General features: G+C 42.5%; 1 protein-coding gene across 1 annotated transcript in view; it reads right to left on the reverse strand.

Annotated features, from left to right (window-relative positions):
- Positions 1 to 18744, reverse strand: part of PSMD11 (proteasome 26S subunit, non-ATPase 11) — a 30158-nt gene extending 11414 nt beyond the window's left edge. Inside the window, exons 1-6 of the mRNA XM_039253002.1 lie at positions 18613 to 18744; positions 16187 to 16288; positions 9966 to 10090; positions 3442 to 3513; positions 3010 to 3067; positions 568 to 762 (exon numbers count right to left, since the gene is read on the reverse strand). Of these exons, the coding sequence (XP_039108933.1) occupies positions 568 to 762; positions 3010 to 3067; positions 3442 to 3513; positions 9966 to 10090; positions 16187 to 16288; positions 18613 to 18703 (643 nt within the window). The 5' untranslated portion in view covers positions 18704 to 18744. The remainder of the gene's footprint in view (positions 1 to 567; positions 763 to 3009; positions 3068 to 3441; positions 3514 to 9965; positions 10091 to 16186; positions 16289 to 18612) is intronic.
- Positions 18745 to 19291: the final 547 nt, after the last annotated feature.

Consider the following 19291-nt stretch of genomic DNA (forward strand, 5'->3'; position numbering starts at 1 on the left):
CCAATTCCAGTGCTCTTTCAATAATGATAAACTAGACTAATAAAAGCTGCTAACTACAAGAAAAAGCATTCTCTTGCCACTCCATGGCCTCCTAGCCCCAATATTCACACACTCCATCAGAAAGGTATCCACTTACATAAACTGAAATTGGGGCTGGTGGAGGAGGCTTTCCTTTAGCCCTGATCTGAGGTCCTTTGGAAAAGTCCAACAGGCTTTGCCAAGGTCTCCAAGTGACAAGAGACTTGTATTAGTCTGAAGAGAAGTGCTACCACCCGCAGTGAGTAACTAAGGTGGAAGTTAAGGGAGCTGTTTAAACTTATGAGACCTTTCTAGGCTCTTGGCTCTAACCATCATGTTGCCTGAACCACCACAGATAACCATGTTCTTAATATATTTAAGGCAGTTCACGGCCAGTTAATAGGAGGGAATATATCCTTTAACTGGTTTTTCTGAGAAGCTTGAGCAGAATCAGCCAATTATATCTTCCATCCCGATCCCCCCATTCCTCCCCATGTTGAGATAAGGATGAACTTTAGGAAAACATGCCTGGAGTAGCTAGGGTGTTACCTGATTGCATATCCAAGGTGGCCTGCAATTTAGGGGGGCAGTAGATAGCATTTGCTGTAGTTCGAGCAGAGGTTAAGGCAGCTCGGGCTTTCGGCAGGTTGCTCAGGGCATGGTATGTTTTGCTTTCTAAAAGCTGTACTTCCACCAAAAGGGCTTTGTCATCCATCTTTTTCAACTCCCGCAGCAGCTGAGAACCTGGAGCAGGAAAAAATACATACCCCTTTGTTAGCCATAACCTTAGCCCCAAAAGTCCAAAAAGCTTCCTCAGAAGATCTGAATACAATGAGAATCTCCACCCAGAACCTGCTGAAACTAGTTATTCAGTTCAGACAACCACCTGATCTCATTCTCTTCCTGTCTAGCAATCACAATACTACATAAAAAATGCCAGGCACTAAGACTGGTGGGAGAAGAAAGAGTTCTGGATATGCCACTGTTCTCCAAATATACCTTCTTCCCATCTGAGAGGAGAAAATCAAATCCAAATAGACTTGCATCATATATACAAATTAACTCAAAATAAATCAAAGACCTGAACATAAGAGCTAAAGCCATAAAATACGGGAGTTAATCTTTGTGATCTGGGACTAGGCAATGATTTCTTAAATATGATACCAAAAGTATAAGCAACACAAGAAAAAATAAATGGGACTTTAAATTAAAATGTGCTTCAGGGGTACTTTGGTGGCTCAGTGGGTTTGGGCGTCTGACTCTTGATTTCAGCTCAGGTCATGATCTCACAGATCGTGAGTTCAAGACCCAACTCGGGCTCATGCTAACAGAGCAGAGCCTACTTGGGACTCTCTCTCTCCCCCTTCCCCATGCCCGGACATGAGCTCTCTCTCAAAATTTAAAAAAAAAAAAAAAAAAAAAATGTGCTTCAGGGAGCCTAGGTGGCTCAGTTGGTGAAGTGTCCAACTTCACAGCTAGTAAGTTCGAGCCCTGCGTTGGGCTCTGTGCTGACAACTCAGAGCCTGGATGGAGCCTACTTCAGATTCTGTCTCTGTCTTTCTCTGCCCCTCCCCTGCTCACACACTATCTTGCTCTCTAATACAAATAAACATGAAAATAAAAATGTTTTTAATGTGGTTCGAAGGACACTATTCAAGAAAGTAAAAAAGCAATCCATAAAATACGGGGGAAAATTTGCAAATCATTATCTGGTAAGGGACCTGTATCTAGAATAAACAATAAAAACACAACCAACCCAATTAAAAAATAAGCAAAGGATTAAATAAACATGTCTCCAAAGACATACAAATGGCCAATAAGTTCATGAAAAGATTCTCAACATCATTAGCCATCAGGGAAATGCAAATCAAAACCACAATGAGATATACCACTTTCACCCCCAGCAAGATGGCTAAAATAAAAAAAGACAATAAATAAATATAATGTGTCATAACCACACAATGGATATTCAGCAATAAAAACGAATGCAGTGCTGATATATGCTACAGCATGGACGAACCTTGAAAACATGCCAAGTGAAAAAGATGCCAGTCACAACGACCACATATGTGGTTTCTTTCTGGGGTGATGAAAATGTTCTGAAATCAGATTGTGGAGATGACTATACAACTGTGAATATACTGTATTCGTGTAAATTCAGTGGTAAAAAATAGTGGATTGTGCACTTTTAAAGGGTGAATTTGGGGACACCTGGGTGGCTCAGGTGGTAAAGTGACTCTGGATTTCAGCTCAGGTAACGACCTCAAGGTTCATGAGATCAAGCCCCATGTCAGGAGTCTCTCTCTCCCTCTCTCTCTCTTTGCCCCTTCCCTGCTCACACATGTGTGCTCTCTCTCAAAATAAATTTTATTAAATAAATAAAAGGGTTAATTTTATGTTCTATGAATTACGTCTCAATAAAACTTGTTTTTTAATGCTACTATTTGAACCATATGAAATGCCATTTTGCAGGATAAAAACTGAATACTGGCAATTTTTTCAACTTAAAAGAGAAGCCATATTCTTCCACCTGGGGAAAATAGTCCAGATCTACCCATTAATTTAAAATTTTAAAAAATTAAAAAAAAGGCAGCAGGCAAAGACTCCAGGGTGTTTAAAGCCCCCAGGAAAGCCTGTAGTCAGCCCACTCTCGCTGCCATATACACTTGCACCAATTAACTTCTTAAGCTTTAAAATAGATTTTAAGTATAATCATCAACAAGTATAATAAATGTAATAGTCAAACACTTGCAGTCTGATCCTTTTGTTTTCTAAACCTGACAGACTAACTCTGGTTAGTTACTTAGAACTTTCAAATGGCATTTTTCCATGACAGGTTCAGTAAATGTAAGCCACTTTAAATCCTTCTTAGAAATAAACAGAACAAAAGTTATTAATACGTAACTAGTAAGAGTGGCCACATTCAGAATATACTTACTCAGCCAGCGAGGATGCCTTATTACTTTCTACCATTTGGGTAAGCTTACTTACCCAAATGCAATGCTTCCTGGTACCTCTTGGTATCAAAGTACAAAGACACCAGTCTTGCCTAGGAAAGAGAAAAGGCATTGACTGACAGAAGGAAAGAAAAAGGCCAAAGAAAGAAATCAAAGATTGACAATCACAGAACTGTTACTGTTGAATATACAAGTTCTGGAGAGAGCACCAAATCCAGCCCATTATCTCCTACCACAGTGACTGTTAACTTTACTGGGCTACTGCTTACTTCTCTGAGCCAAACAGCAGGTCTATCTCAAAACTTTCACCAGAGTATTCTCCTGAGTGGGATTACTATCAATAATATTTGGCTGCCTGGATAATACAAAATTACTGGAAATACTTTTGATCAGAATGGTGTTAATTACACTCAACAGTCTGTCTAATGCCCAGAGACCTGAAATCAGTACTAGGGTAGGCACATACCTCCAAAGCTTGGCGTAAGAAAGTTCTTTTCTCTGATTTGGCCCATTCGATGCACTCTAAACACAACTCGACCTGCAACAAAGAGACAGTACATGCAACATTACGCCCTCACATTCTTCCCGCAGATCTTGCTTTGGAGAACAGCTTTAATTCCCTCCTTTTATGTGTTACCCACGTTGCTCAGTTTAATGTCAACAGGGGACATGCCTTGATCCATGGTATCTCAATGTGTAATAGTTATATCATAATGGAGAATCAACTTGGCTCTTTACAAAGTATCTTTGTGCTTAGATTGTGTTCTTTTGGAAAAGAGCTTCATCTTTAAGATTCCTCTCCTACCTTCCCAGGAGAGACCCAGAACTTCCAACGTGTATAGCCCTGAAATACAGGTTTCTACAATGGCTAAGAAATCGTTAAAGCAGAGATTTCTCCCTAAATAGTTGCAAATAGGAACAGTAATGTGTTAACATGAACCCATTGGTAATAAAAGGGAGAAATTCTCAGCCTAATCACAAATGCCTTGTTCCTAACAGTTGCCCCTTCCAAAATGCAACTAACCAATTCATCATCACAACACAATACACTTAGCACATATTAAAGGAAGAATAAAAAATAAAATTAGAACTAGCCTAGCACTTAAAAGGACTTTAAAGCTTTATGTAATGGTATGCTTTGGGGGCATCTGGCTGGCTCAGTCAGTAGAACATGTGACTCTTGATCTCAGGGACATGAGTTTGAGTCCCACATTGGGTGTAAGCCTACTTAAAAAAAAAAAAAAAAAAAAGAATAAAAATTTTTAAAAAGGTGCTTTGAACTCACAGTTCTATCTGCCACACAAACAGTGATATATGCAAAGTAACTGATTTAAAGGAGTGTTCTACGTTAAGTGGTCTATACGCCATCAGGTATCTGTGACATATTCGCTTTGAAAAAGTACATATTAAGAACTGCAGATCTGATATCACTTCTGTTACTGCAAGTTTTGTTATTAAGATTCCTAACAAAAGCATAAGATAAAAAGAAACTGAACTTTCTATAGAACTAATTGCTAATACAACAGGTCTTTAAATACAAAGTTCTCTTAAGAGATGTTGTAAGGCAACAGAACTCCCCTATGACCCAGCAATAGCACTGCTAGGAATTTACCCAAGGGATACAGAAATGCTGATGGACAGGAGCACACGTACCTACCCCAATGTTCATAGCAGCACTCTCAACAATAAGCTAACATGGGAAGAGCCTAAGTGTCCATCAACGGATGAATGGATCAAGAAGATGTGCTTTATCTATACGATGGAATACTACATGGCAATGAGAAAGAATGAAATCTGGCCATGTGTAGCAACATGAATGGACCCTGAGGGTGTTATGTTGAGCGAAATAAGTCAGGCAGAGAAGGACAATTATCATATGTTTGCACATATAGGAGGACTGGGAGGAACTTAACTCAGGACCATGGCGGAGAAGAAGGGGGGAAATGGTGGGGGAAAGGGAGAGAGGCAAACCATGAGAGACTCTTGAATGCTGAGAACAAACTGAGGACTGATGGGTGTGGGCGGGAGAGGGGTGGTGGGTATGGAGGGGGACACTTGTGGGGATGAGCACTGGGTGTTATGTGGAAACCAACTTGACAATAAACTATTTGTAAAAAAAAAAATAAATTAAAAAAAAAAAGAGATGTTGTAAGGAAGGAAAAGGAAAGGAACATAATCCAGACTGACAGATCGTCTGTCTGTAGATCCTAAGTTCCAAGTTTAGTGAATAAAGAGATGACATTACTTGGTATTTGGAGGACTCACTACAAGAGATTCACGGGAATCTTTACAACTCACTGAGGCCCCCTGGTGGCTATTTAATCTCCAGCACTAAATTCAACCCACCTCATAAAAGTTCTAAAATAAAAGCAAGCCAACCATAATTTCAGCATTCTGCACTATGTTCTGAAAAGCCAAACTCAAAGTCAGTTCTGTTCATGATATAAATGGAACTGAAAATACTTTGCTGAATGTGTTTAACAACAAAAATGCAAGAATCCTTAGTCCTACAAATCTTTGGAGGGCGAAGAAATGTCTTCCATCCCAGCTTTACACAGGGAGCTTTCTCAAAGAATACAAAAATGGACGCCAAGGCTCCTGATTCACTAGTCTGGAATAAAGGCTGGCCATGTGGATGCAGACCTCTAGTTAAGAAACACTGAATTCTACTCCAGCACTTCACTTGTCCCCATTTCCCTGACAGTCCAGACATGAAATGACTCGCTCAAGGTCACGTAACAGCTACTGGGATCAGAACGTGGCCCTATCTCCAGTGCTCTTGTTCACATCAGTACTGATATCTCTCCTAGAGCAGGGAATTTTTTACAAACTGAACTGTTATCCACTACAGGGTGCATATTCTGCACTATCTAGGACTGTAATTAATGAAACCAGTACCTCAAATTAAGTAAAACTTTTAAAGGCCATTGGCCTTGCTACACAACTATTTTGTTTGAGGCTTTGTGCCTTGTTAATGCTGACAATGATTGATAAAGGGGATAAGGATGTATGAGAAGCCCATGCTTCTGGAGGAAGCCCTTATTTGAGTACAAAACCTTGATGTGGTTGACATTTAAGGTCTTTTTCTTTTTTTTTTCCTTTTTTTATTTTGAGAGATAAAGAGAGAGTGCAAGCGGGGGCCGGTGGAGGTGGGGGGCGGGGGGAGGCAAGATTATGTAAGGGAGAAAGGGAGAATCCCAAGCAGGCTATGCTCAAGGTCAGTGCATGGAGCCCAATGCGGGGCTCAAACTCATGAAACTGTGAGATCATGACCTAAGCTGAAATCAAGAGCCAGACGCTCCCAAGAGCCCCAGTCAGACATTTAAGTTTTAAATCAATACACTTAACCATATTTTTAAAATGCCTTTACTAATTAAATCCTTATAGGAGAAAAATAACTACTATTCCAAATCTCAAGTTCTCTAGCATGAACTCCTTTCCATGAAATAACTATTTTGATAACAGGATTCAATGTAAGGTTTCTTAAAATGTGCTACTGTGGTCTTTCAGTTGGATAGGCTATACCAAAAACTGGCTTCCCATAGGCAACTACCTAGAGATCCCTGAAAGGTAGGTAAAGTTAATTTTGAAATATGGGGGCACCTGGATAGCTCAGTAGGTTAAGTATCTGACTCTTGATTTCGGCTCAGGTCATAATCTCACAGTTCGTGAGTTCGAGCACCTACATCAGGCTCTGTGCTGACAGTGCAGAGCCTGCCTGGGATTCACTCTCTCCCCCTCCCCTGCACCAGTGTGCACATGCACACTCTTTCTCTGCCTCAAACTAAACCAATAAAGTTAAAAATAAAATAAAAAATAAATCTTTTTTAAAAATGAAATCTCAGGGGGCGCCTGGGTGGCTTAGTCGGTTAAGCGTTCGACTTTCGCTTAGGTCATGATCTCGCGGTTTGTGGGTTCGAGCCCCGCGTCGGGCTCTGTGCTGACTGCCAGCTCAGAGCCTGGAGCCTGTTTCAGTCTGTGACTCCCTCTCTCTCTGACCCTCCCCTGTTCACGCTGTCTCTCTCTCTCTCCTAGAAAAAAAAAAAAAAAAAAAAATGAAATCTCAGTTCACTATCTGGCCAGGGTAGGGTTCAGTCTCCTCCTCACCCCAATTCTCCCCTCCTCTCCCCTTGCCAACCATCCCCTCACTCTCCCACCCCACCCCCTTTCGTCACACATACATCCTCACTTTCTAGCCTCAAACTCTTAGTGCTGTATTTGACCCAATCCTCACCTTTTAGAATACAACGAGCTGAAAACTGTTCTATAGATCTACCTGACTTCTGGTTAATCCCTGATCAGAAAAAGGGAAGGGAAAATTCCCTCCTCCAACCTCTTGGGTACCAAACTCCCCGGCATAAAACTTCTAGCCCTCTTAACAACATTCTGAACCAATTTCTGCCTCAGGTCACAATACTACTATGATAGGGACCTAAAACTTGCTCCCCCATCCTTTCCCATCACTCAATCAAACATTAAAAGAACTTAGTTTTCCAAGCTGAACACTAGCTCCAATTTCCCCCAAGTCGGAGATCCTGAGTCACCTAGAGAAATGTAGTAACAACACTTACACTTTTGTCTCAATTCAAAACATTTATGTCTTAATTCAACAAAGTATCTCCTAAGCATCTACCACAGGGAAGGCATAATCCACACACTCCTCCAACAAATACTAGTCCTGTAGCTCCTCTGGGCCAAACTACTCCAAGTACCAAGGTTACAGCACTGGAGAGGACAAAGTAGCTCTCCTCATGGAACTTCTGTTCTAAGGAGGAAACAGATGTTAGAGGTAAAATAAATATGAAGAAAAGTAAAGCAGAGATAAGGATATTTTAGACAGGAGGACCACATGATAAGGCCAGGAAATCACACTAGCCAATTAGGGACAGCGCTAAATTATGATTTAATCGACTCCCACAGAGGAGGAGGAAGACTGATGATGAAAAAAATGCAACTCTATCCATGGAGTCAACTCTATGCCCTGGGAAGGGACAAATTCCAGAGACGTCAGTGTACAAAAGAGAAGTTTTGATAATTAACTTTTTCTGCCTAAAAAGTTCCAAGTAGCACATATCAATCCGTTTCACACTAATGTTTTTTGGTCAGCCCGTTATACGGCACCCTATTTCAAACAAACGATGGTGTCGCTTTTTCATGAGAACAAAGTACAGTTAAAAAAAAAAAAGTTAAGTTAGATAAGAGTTAACACTCCTTTAAAATCACTTTTTCTTTGAAGTCATTCATAAAAATAATTCTAATGTTTTGGTTCAAAAGGCAGCCATCTAAATATTATCTATTTTGGGGGCACCTGGGTGGCTCAGTTTGTTGCTCCTCTGCCTTCAGTTCAGGTCATGATCTCACAGTTCATGGGTTCAAGCCCCATGTTGGGCTCTCTGCTGTCAGCACAGAGCCCACTTGGGATCCTCTGTCCCCCTCTCTGTGGCCCTCCCTGGCTTGCTCGCTCACTCTCCCTCTCTCTCTCTCTCTCTCTCAAACATAAGTAAACATTTGAAATAAATAAATAAATATTTTTGATCTACTATCATGAAACATAGTGTTGCCACAAATTTGAAGACTTCTCTACAAATGAACTTTTTATAAATAAAGTTGGTATATGGTATTTAAACTAGGTTTCAAAAAATCATTAAGGCTAGAAAGCAGATTCTACAAAAGACCTGATTTCAAAGTGGAATGCATATGTCCTAGATTTCTGAAATTCCTCGTTATTTACTCAATATGCTTACTGTGCCCTTTCATACCTTTTACTTGTAATCCACAAAGGTTACAGCAAACAATTGGACACATAACCAACCAGCAATTCCTAACCTAATCCTTATACTATTTGACGTTTTATATATTTATTGCCTGTCTTTCTCATTAAAATATAAGCCTCAATTCCTAACCCCTTCCTTATACTATCTGACATATTATATATATATATATATCTTGTTTTTGTTTTTGTTTTTTATTTATTTTTGAGAGTCAGAGAGAGACAGCATGAACAGGGAAGGGTCAGAGAGAGAGGGAGATACTGAATCCGAAGACAGGCTCCAGGCTCCAAGCTAGCTGTCAGCACAGAGCCTGACACGGGGCTCGAACCCACGAACCACAAGGTCATGACCTGAGCCAAAGTCGGACGTTTAACCAGACTGGGCCACCCAGGCGCCCCCATTTTATATATTTATTGCCTGTCTTTCTCATTAAAATATAGGCCTCATGAGAGCAGTGACTGTGTTTTTACAAATGTATCCCCAGCACCTGTAGGAGTGCTTAGCACACAACACGCACTGGGTGAACACTAAGCAATGTGTCTATAGAAAAGACAACGACTATATTCTTCCTACAAACAGATTCAAACAACCACAAAATACCCTGTTTGAATCTACTGCTTTTTACAGAGTAAGTTTTCACTTTGGTGGTGTCTCCTCCTGAATTACAGAAATACGGCTATGCTTAAAAAGTTCAGAAGAGGCTCACTGATTCCAAAGAGGCACTCCTCACTACAGGTCTGGTCCGAACTTGCAGACAACAGGTACAGGTAGAGCAGAGTCACTTCCGCACACATGAGACACAAACACATGAATGCTCATCCCTCAGTAAAGGCATATACGTGGTACGAAACACGACAGGAAGGGATGCCACGAGACTTACTTAGTGCTCACAGGAGCTTTGTGACACGGAATGAAAGGGACCACAGACACAGAAAACATTACAAAGGTGTGGCAATACAATACCTCAAAGACAAGAATCAGTTTGTGACCCTGATGTAATGAGGATTCCAGGGACCACTGACAATCTCCACTTACAAAGCAAAGCATGGAACAGACCCAAAGTATCAAATGCCCTGTAACAAAGGGAAACTGACATGACAAGTCCGGAGCTGCCCTCCCAGCTGTCCCTTTCACATCAGCACCACAGTGCACGCGGGCATTTCTTTCACTGAAACAGATTTTTTCCGTATTGTCTACCTTCCGGCACTAAGTAGCTTACCTCCTGCCCTGTAGCTGCTTCCATATCAAGAAAGAGATCAAGAAGAGATCGGACCAGACGAGCTGCCTTAGCCTTGCTGATGGAATTCAAGAAGGGTCGCACATACTTCAGGAGTCCTCCAAGCTCTGTGTGGAAGGCAATTCAGAAAAGAAAAAGTAAACATCAATATTAGAGACAAAATACCCATTAAAATAATGATCCAAGATCATAAAATCCATCTCTGTGCCACTGGAATCAGTCTAAATGAAGCATAGTAGGAATGTAAGGCATTCCTAGCAGGTAACAGAGTAGCAAAAATGAGTCAACATATACCAAATTTGTATTCAATTCGGCACTCAGCTCCTGGATTACTATGAGGGCCCTGGAAAAAGCTCACATCTCTAGGCCTCAATTACCCATCTTAATGAGAGAGAAACAGCAAAGCCCTCAGTCTCAGAGCGCAGTTTTCTAGTTTTCTAAAACGTGAAATACGCTGTGCTTCCGACGCCTGAGGCAAAAATCACTCCCTCACAACCAACAAATCTGATCAGTTACAGGAGGGGTGTTTTGCTGATGTCTTGTTGTTGTTGAATTTCCAAGTCGGCCGTAGCAGCTCCCCTTTCCAAAGTTTCCCCAGGTGAGGCTTTTAGCAATATCCCTTCCCTGGCACTCTTCTGAATAAACTTTTCACAGAAAAGTTAGGGTGTATTCCCCTTAAAGATATACTATCCATTAAAGATATACTTAAAATTCCTCATTAATCTGCAAAGCCTAAGTCTCATACTATGATCAAAAAAGGTGTCCACCACAGAAGTTTTTCTTCTCTTGTATAGGAAAAGAAGATGGAACAGTCATTTTAAGGGAGTATCTTTAGAAACAAGAGTAAAAATTGGAGAATACTTCAACTCAATAAGGAAGTATTTGGAATGTAGGTTAAAATTACTTTAGTGCCACCACCTCTTTAATATTCTTCAGTTGTGGACTCGCCCTCCTGAGGATTCTAATTCAGGGCAAGCAAACTTCATTCACCCTCCTGAGAATGCTAATTCAGGGTCCTGAAATCATCATCTGCCTGAATAGTCACAGGATGCACGGGACTGTGTCAGGTACAAAAGGAAAACTTTATCCAGTAGAAAAGTTCATCTTTCCCTTCACTCCCCGGTACTGACCTTTGATTCCACTAAGATTTTCCCCATTCTACCACTCCATTCATGCCTGCACAGACTATGCATGCTTCTGCTCTCAGGCCTCACTCCTACTGCATTCCCATGTAGAATTTCTCCACCTTCTCGGCCTCTGTATAGTTTATTTATTTTTGAGACAGAGAGAGACAGAGCATGAGTTGGGGGGAGGGGGCAGAGAAAGAGGGAGACACAGAATCCGAAACAGGCTGAGAGCCTGACGCAGGGCTCAAACCCACGAACCGTGAGATCTGACCTGAGCCGAAGTCGGATGCTTAACCAACTGAGCCACCCAGGTGCCCCTTGGCCTCTGTAAATCTTACACATCCTTTTAGGTCCAGCTAATGTCCTACTGAGTCTTCCAGGCCAACCCCAGGCTACACTGATTTCTCCCTCTCAAATTCCTTTTTACATTTATACAGATCTTAATTATACAATCATAGCTTTAAAAAAAAAACGTTTTTAATGTTTATTTATTTTGAGAGAGAGAGAGAGATTGAGCAAGCAAGAGAGGGGCAGAAAGAAGAGACACAGAATCTGAAGCAGGCTCCAGGCTCTGAGCAACCCAGCAGCCCTCACAATCACAGCTTTTTAAAAGTAGTCTAGGGGCGCCCGGGTGGCTTAGTTGGTTAAGCGTCCGACTTTCGCTTAGGTCATGATCTCGCGGTTTGTGGGTTCGAGCCCCGCGTCGGGCTCTGTGCTGACTGCCAGCTCAGAGCCTGGAGCCTGTTTCAGCCTGTGAGTCCCTCTCTCTCTGACCCTCCCCTGCTCACACTGTCTCTCTCTCTCTCCTAGAAATAAATTTAGAAAAAAAAATAAAAATAAAAATAAAAAATAAAAAAATAAAAGTAGTCTAGTACAGGAACATCTGGGTGGCTCAGTCAGTTGGGCATCTGACTTTCGGTTTCGGCTCAGGTCGTGATATCACAATTTGTGGGCTCCAAACCCTACATCAGGCTCTGTGCTCAGAGCTCGGAGCCTGCTTGGGATTCTCTCTCCCTTTCTCTGCCCCTCCCCCACTCATTCTTTCTCAAAATAAATAAACTTTAAAAATTGTTTTAATAAATAAATAAAAGTAGTCTAGTACAATGTCCCTTCTCCCACAGTATTTCCTACTATGCTAGAACAATTCTGAATAATCTCTAATGACAAGGAATGTTCAGAAAGCAGACTATTCGAATGCTGGTCAAACTAAATTAATTGTTCTTTTTTTTTTTTAAACACAAGTCTGTACCCTCCTTCCACATGGCTTCAAATTTCTGCAGATAACTACCATTTATATCTCACTTTCCCTTTCTCCAAGCTAACCATCTTTAGCTATCTCAACTGTTCCCCCAATGTCCTGGTTTCTAGATTCCTTGTCAATGAATAAAGTCTACTTTGCAAACATCCCACTTGTGGTACCCAGAACTGAAAACAACTCTCCAGGTAGCATCTGACCAGTAAAGCCAAGGCCTAATTCTCTTGATCTGGCCACCACATGGAACACAAGGTAGCCTACTTCCTTTTTTCTAATAGCACTTTTTGTTTAGACTGAGTCCATTAAGGTCATTTTTGCAGAGACAGGTAATTCCCATCTTCCTGTTTTGATTAATACTCTGAAGTATATATCTTTATACTTAACACACTGAATTTAATCTTGCTGGCTTTGGCAATAGCTCTGAATCTTAACTCTGTCCTCTACTGTACTGAGTCATCTACGAAAACAAGGAGGCCTTCTGAAATGGCTTTAGCCATAATGCCAGATGCTGACCAGAAGAATAAGGACAGATCCCTATGACAGGATGCTAGAGACTTCCCTTCAGGTTGACAAATGATTTTCATAACTTGTACCCACCATTAATATTATGGAAAATGTTCAAATATCTTGCTTACATCAGATACATAGTTTATATCATCCCTCTAACCCAGAAGTTGGCAAGCTTTTTCTGTGAAGGGCCAGATGGTAAAATATTTTAGCTTTTTGGGATATCTGGTCTCATTAGCAGGTAGTACTCAACCCAGCCACTGTAGTGAAAAGCAATCATAGACGATATGTAAACAAATGGGTGTGGCTGTGTTCCAACAAAACTTTATTTATAAAAACAGCTGGCAAGCCTGTGGAGCTCTGCAAATCTACTGGTCTGATAACGCTAACCAAAGAGAATGGAGGTGAGTTTGGAATAATCCTTTCTTAATAAACCCAGTCTTAAGTGATTAAAACCTACTTATCAAATAATCTGTCCCAGATATTACTGATCACCAGTTTAAAGTATCTAGAAATTATTCTTTTCATTATCTTCATGCAAAGAGAAATAATACTTGCCCATCCTCAGTTTTCTTAATACTTCTTCATCCTCCATGACTTTTCTCAGAATAATAATGGTGGCTCTATAAATATCTGCTAGAACTACGCTTTTGATATTAAAAGACAAAAACTGTCAGAGCCTAGAGACTTGAACTTATTTAAAGTGACTATCTGCTCTCTCTTCTCTCACCTAACTTGGCTTTAATTCTCTCTTTCTGATGTTTTCTCTTTTTCTTTTTGGAAATCATTTTCCTTCCTGGGAAAGGCTGAAGTGAAACATGAACTAAGCAGCCTGCCTTTTGCCCTAGCACCTGCTAGCGTTACAGTATTTGCTCCAAGCACTGAATGCTATTCTTCTTATCCTAACTGAGAAACAAATGACCTCTTCGTCCTCAGTTCATTTTAGTTTGTTTCTATTCATTCCTGGTTATAGTCCCTATTTCCTTCTATTTTCTGACATACTAAATTAATTTATTCCCATAGAATCATACTGACTTATTCCTCCTATTGAGATTATTTATAATTATTTGAACAGAACTTCATTTTTAGAATCTCACAGAATTCAACATAATCCTTTTAGAATCTCAGGCTATGAAATCTGTAGATCCTGAGCCCTGCCATCATGTCTGATGATGCCCAGCACCACTTTCAACTACCAGTATGCTGCAAACCTTGCCTTAGTCACTAATTCCCAAATGACTGCTGCAGGTCAGGGGCCTTATCTCAAATTTTTTTAATGGAGTACTTAGCACAGTGCTAGCTGTATATTAAGTGCATAAGTAAACAAAACTGAAGATTGGGAATAGACATATCTTCTGTTCTCAGGGAATCAAAAATCAAAGGAAATGTAAACCTATCGATTATGAATAGCAGTTAGGTACACGAATGTAGGCCCCAAGACTTCTTTAGCATTTCTATTGTATATACCTATACCCATCAAACTCTTTTTTGGAAAACAATGATAAATAACCTGGAAACATTTCTAAAAGTCCTTATGATTCACCTGTTAAATTCCAACAGGTTTAGCTATACACTTCTAAAGTTCTCAGGTACTGAGTCACCAAAAGGAGGGGACAAGGAATAAGAAGAAAGCAAAGCACAAAATAAATAAAATTTCAAGCAGAAAGGTTAACATTTTTGGATAAGATGTGTTGACTATTACTGTATGCTACTTATAATTATCGGTGCTACTGGAGGAAAACAGACATTTGGATATTTCAACAACAGAAAAATCTTAAATCACGTTATCTAACTTTCTATTTCTTTCAGGAAAATTACCTTATTAATTATATTTTGTATGGACTAACTATCAAAACTATTATGCAACACAAAGCTCACATTAACTGACATTCAAAAAGAAATCCACAAATATGTTAAATAGGAGGGAAGTCAGTCTAAAATAAAAGAACAGGGACATCTGGCTGGCTCAGTCAGAAGAACATGCAACTCTTGATCTTGGGGTCATGAGGTCGAGCCCCATGTTAGATGCAGAAATTACTTAAAAAACAAAACAAAAAAAAGAACAAAACTTTACAAATACATTTTTTAAATGGAGGGGGAAAAAAACAGTACCAAGCGCTGATAATCCATAAGTGGTACGAGCTCTGAGGCGAGACTAATCGGTTCAAATCCTGGCTCTCCCACATACTAGGTAAGTGACCTTGGATGAATCATCTAACTTTTCTGTGCTCAGTTTCCTTGGGTGTAAAATGGACAACAGTATCTACATTATCAAGCTGTTTTGAGGATGCAATAAACTAAATCATTTTTGTGGTTAAAAAAAGTAACTAGTTGATAGTAAGCATTTAAAAACTGTTTTTTATCATAGATACTGTTTAATGATATTTTAAATAAGATACAAAACCCACATAAACACATCCTCCCACTGCATACATCTTTACTCAACTTTCTACTCCCTGAACCTAATAAGTTAGTTATCCTTAACTGCAAAAAAATCTTAGTTCTCAAGTTCAAGAAGTTTTGCTAACTTTCGCCTCCTGGATAACAATATTATTTGTGGGAAAGTAATTCATGAGATCACTTGCCAGAACTTAATACCCTGTAATTAAATAATATCTAAATTCACTTTAAGGTTGACAAAAATCATCCATTTTAAGCGTGAGCAGCCTTCTCTCTAAATACTATTACCACTTTACAGGTCAAAGGCCCTTCCTGTTCTCTTATTCCAAGGTCACACACACCCATCATCAGAATGTCATCTCAAGCCTAGAAAGTCAGTGGTTCAATTACAACTAGAATGTTTGGGCAATGACATGCACAGAGTCCCAGGTAACAGTGGAGAAATCACAGGAAGGCTCTTTCCATTTGATGTCTCACTTACTCTGGATCAGGAAAAAAGGACAGCTAGTCAACTTAGTTGGAGGCAAAAATCCCTAGTCATCTTCAAGTCAAGGGCCTAAGTCGCTATCCATCTCAAACACCACAGAACTGAAATCACTGTGCTGCTCCTTGTGCGGCTGCCCTTATGTAAGGGAACACAGTGCAAACTCAAACCAGAAGCAAATCACAGATCACCATATCCCAGCAGGGCCAGGAGGTTCCCTCACCTGCAGAACAAAACCACTCCACAGAAGAACAGAGTTCAAAGGTCACCGAGCTTCCTGCTAAAGAACTGAAGCTCAACAAGTTGACAATAAAATGACTACTAAGGAACTCCTGTGGATGCACTCCTGGGATCCTTTACTGCGACAGAGACTTGAAGCCTCACCCAGCATTTCAGGTAAAAGAGAAAGCAAGCCATTTGCAGCACTTACCTGCAGCTTGTCCAGTCTTCGCCAAGAGAGAGCCCAGTTCCAGGATACTCTGCTCCTTGACCTGCACTGCCTCCTCATCATTCTCCTGAATGTCACGCTTCACTGGGAGAGGAAAATGCAAACCTTCTTAGAATTCTGACAAAAAAAAATGAAGACTGAGGGAAATTTCACCCTCACAAGACCAATTACCAACGCTGTCACCAAAAGGCAAATTCTAGATAGCTTTTTTAAGAAAAAAAAAAAAAACTGTAAAATGTGAAATCATCATGTGGGATATGTCCCAAGTAAATTACAAAAACAGATTTCTCCCTGACTTTAAGTGTGCCTTTTCATTCTATCAATTAGAATTTCCCTTACCCACATACACGGAGATTTCTGTTGCAGTCACTTGGTTAAAGCAAAATTCAAACAAGTCCTCATTTGCGGTGGTAAGCCCCATGCCAGGCACTATGTTATCGAAAATACTAAACATACGCTTACCTGCCACAAACTAAAATCAAATGACCGAGTTGCTGATGACTAAAAAGTCAAGAGCCTTTCAACAAACTTTACTTCTGTGGCAAGCCTCCCTGATGGGTGTGTGAAGGACAGCAGTCCTGCGAAGCCATCCAGGGGGCACAACCCAATCGGAGCTCCAGTGTGACCCTTAGGAGGGCTTGGTGCTTTATGATGGATTCAGGACCTGTTAAAATAACTTTGTTCTATCTGTCCCACTTGCAGCTGCTAATAAGTAACTATTCTATCACTCACACACTGGATAAGCTCTCCGAGTTTGTGGTCATAATTTTAGCGGTCGTCACTAGTTATCACTTCTCTTACAAAGCATCATGACTTGACAAAAACCAAGATTTTGATACTCCATGATGGAGTCTGGAAAAAGTAAGGCTGCGACCATCAGGACTCAAGCTTGCTCTAACAGGGACCCTTTCAGGCCACTCTCTCCTACCACAGTGGAAATCGCAAAATATTCCAACTACAATTTTTACCACAGTTTTCACTTTACAAAAGACAAAATATTAGGCACTAAGCACGCCCGCAAAAATAAAATTCATACTTCTCACATTAGTGTGTGCTCACAGAATAAAAACGTATGTGATTGAGGAGACTCAGTTCTGTAAGTACAACAACTTAATTCAAGATCTGAACTTCAAAAGGAAAACCTTTCGTTTACCAATAGGATCCACCCACAAGATGCGTCTTAGTCTCCTCGCCGCACCTCCCAGGAACCCCAAAAACAAAGAGACATCAAGATCCTGTCATTGCCTTTTCTCCAGAGTGCGAGTCAGAAGTACCAAAACTCAACAGACCAGGAAGTCAACACGAAAGCCAACATCCCGGAGGTCCCCTGCACGCGCATTCTTACACTACTTGTTGATCCCACTCGAGTCTTCTCCAGCTACACCGAAAAGATCACATTACTACGTGTGCGATGGAGAGCAAGCCCATGCCCTAACCTCTACGCCTGAACATGAAAAGCCTTCTGTCATCACAAGTTTACTTCTGTTCACACCTGAATGCCGGCAGAAACCTGTCGGAAGGGACGGGCTGGAGCTCCCGTTTCAGCTTTCCTCTTGTGCGCAAAGCGTAAGGCAATCCCACTACAATGTTCAGAAAACTGTCTCATTTTTTCCGGCAACGTGCAGCCGGCCGGCCGGTTCGCTGAACTCCGCGGCTGACAACTAACTCCCCGAACTCCCTTCCCACCTTCTGCAGGGGACACTAGGACGATTAGTCACCTCCTCTAGCCGGGCGGTCCCATCTCGCTCTTACACCCTACACGGGGCAAAGGGACGTCTCGGGCGCCTCTTCAAGCCAAATGCCAATTGTCAGTGTGTGTCCCCTCCGTATTTCCCACACTCGGAAAGAGGTCTCCCTTCAGTGGAGCCTCCCGATGTGAGGCTGGGGAGAGGCAGCAGCTCCCAGCGTCCCGAGGAAGAAAACTCCAAAAGCAAAGCGAGCGCTCGCGCTGCCACCCGGAGCGGGCTGTGCTGATAACAACGGCGGGAAACCCTGTCTACAGCGGGTCTCGCCAAGGCCCTTCAAGTCCAGGCTCTCAGCTGTGCCCGCGACAAGCCCGCCGGCCGGCACTGCTCCCGGTCCCGGGCCAGCCCGCATGGGCCAGAGCGGGGGCAAGGCTGGAGAGTGGTGGGGGCCCCGGCTCGGCCCACCCTCCCGCTCCACGCCGAGCCCACCGTGAGTCAGCAGCCGGCGAGGGGACGCCGGGGCTGCCTCGGGGCTTCCCACCCGGGTGGGACCCGGGGGGCTCCAGGGAGCTGCGAGCGGCCTGTGCCCCCGGCCCGGCCCCCCTCACACACAGTGAGTCAGCAGCACCAGAGCTGGATAGCCCGGCCCCGCTCCGCCGCCGCCGACCCTCAACAGGCCGAGCTGAGCCGGCAGGGTCAGGGAGGGGGCGCGGCGACCTTTACCGATGGAGTGGAGAATGTCGATGGAGGCCTCCCGGTCGGTGCTGAGTAGAGACTGGGCTCTCTGGAACTCCACCACCGCCGCCGCCGCCATCTTACCGCTTTCACACCGTCCCCGGCCGCCGCCGCCGACGCCGGAAACACACTCCCGGAAAGCCCGCCCTCGCGGCCTTCTTCGCCCATGCCCCCCGCCCTCCCGTTCCCAGAGCACCACGGGAGTTGTAGTCTCTCCGCCGGGCGGGGCATGAGGGGTGAGGGTGGGCACTGGGGCGCCCTGGCTGGCGGGCGGCAAACTCCCCAGCACCGCCTAGCGGCCAGCCCGCGGGCGAAAGAGGCGGTGCCTAAGAACTGGAGCCGGGGGCTAGTCTCCCCAAGCCGCAAAAGAGGCCTCTTAGCGGTGACTCCCCTACCTCGCCTTTGAGAGGAGTTTTTGAGCACCAGCCTAGGTATTCGTGGAGAGCCGTCTGGCTGCTTTTATAGCTTCCACGTTTAACCATTCATTCAGGGCAATGAACGATCTTATAAAGTGCTCACTATGTGGCAAAGAATAGCACCACTCAAAGGCGTTCAAGTGTCTAACGACATTTGGCACACACGCACGCACGCACACACACTTTCCAAGATAGAATCCTATAGAATCATAGCCAGCCTGTGATTAAACCCACCAGTGCCAGAGAGAACT

The sequence above is a fragment of the Hyaena hyaena genome, unplaced genomic scaffold, assembly GCF_003009895.1.
Source record: "Hyaena hyaena isolate Hyena2069 unplaced genomic scaffold, ASM300989v1 scaffold_10, whole genome shotgun sequence".
Classification (NCBI taxonomy): Eukaryota; Metazoa; Chordata; class Mammalia; order Carnivora; family Hyaenidae; genus Hyaena; species Hyaena hyaena.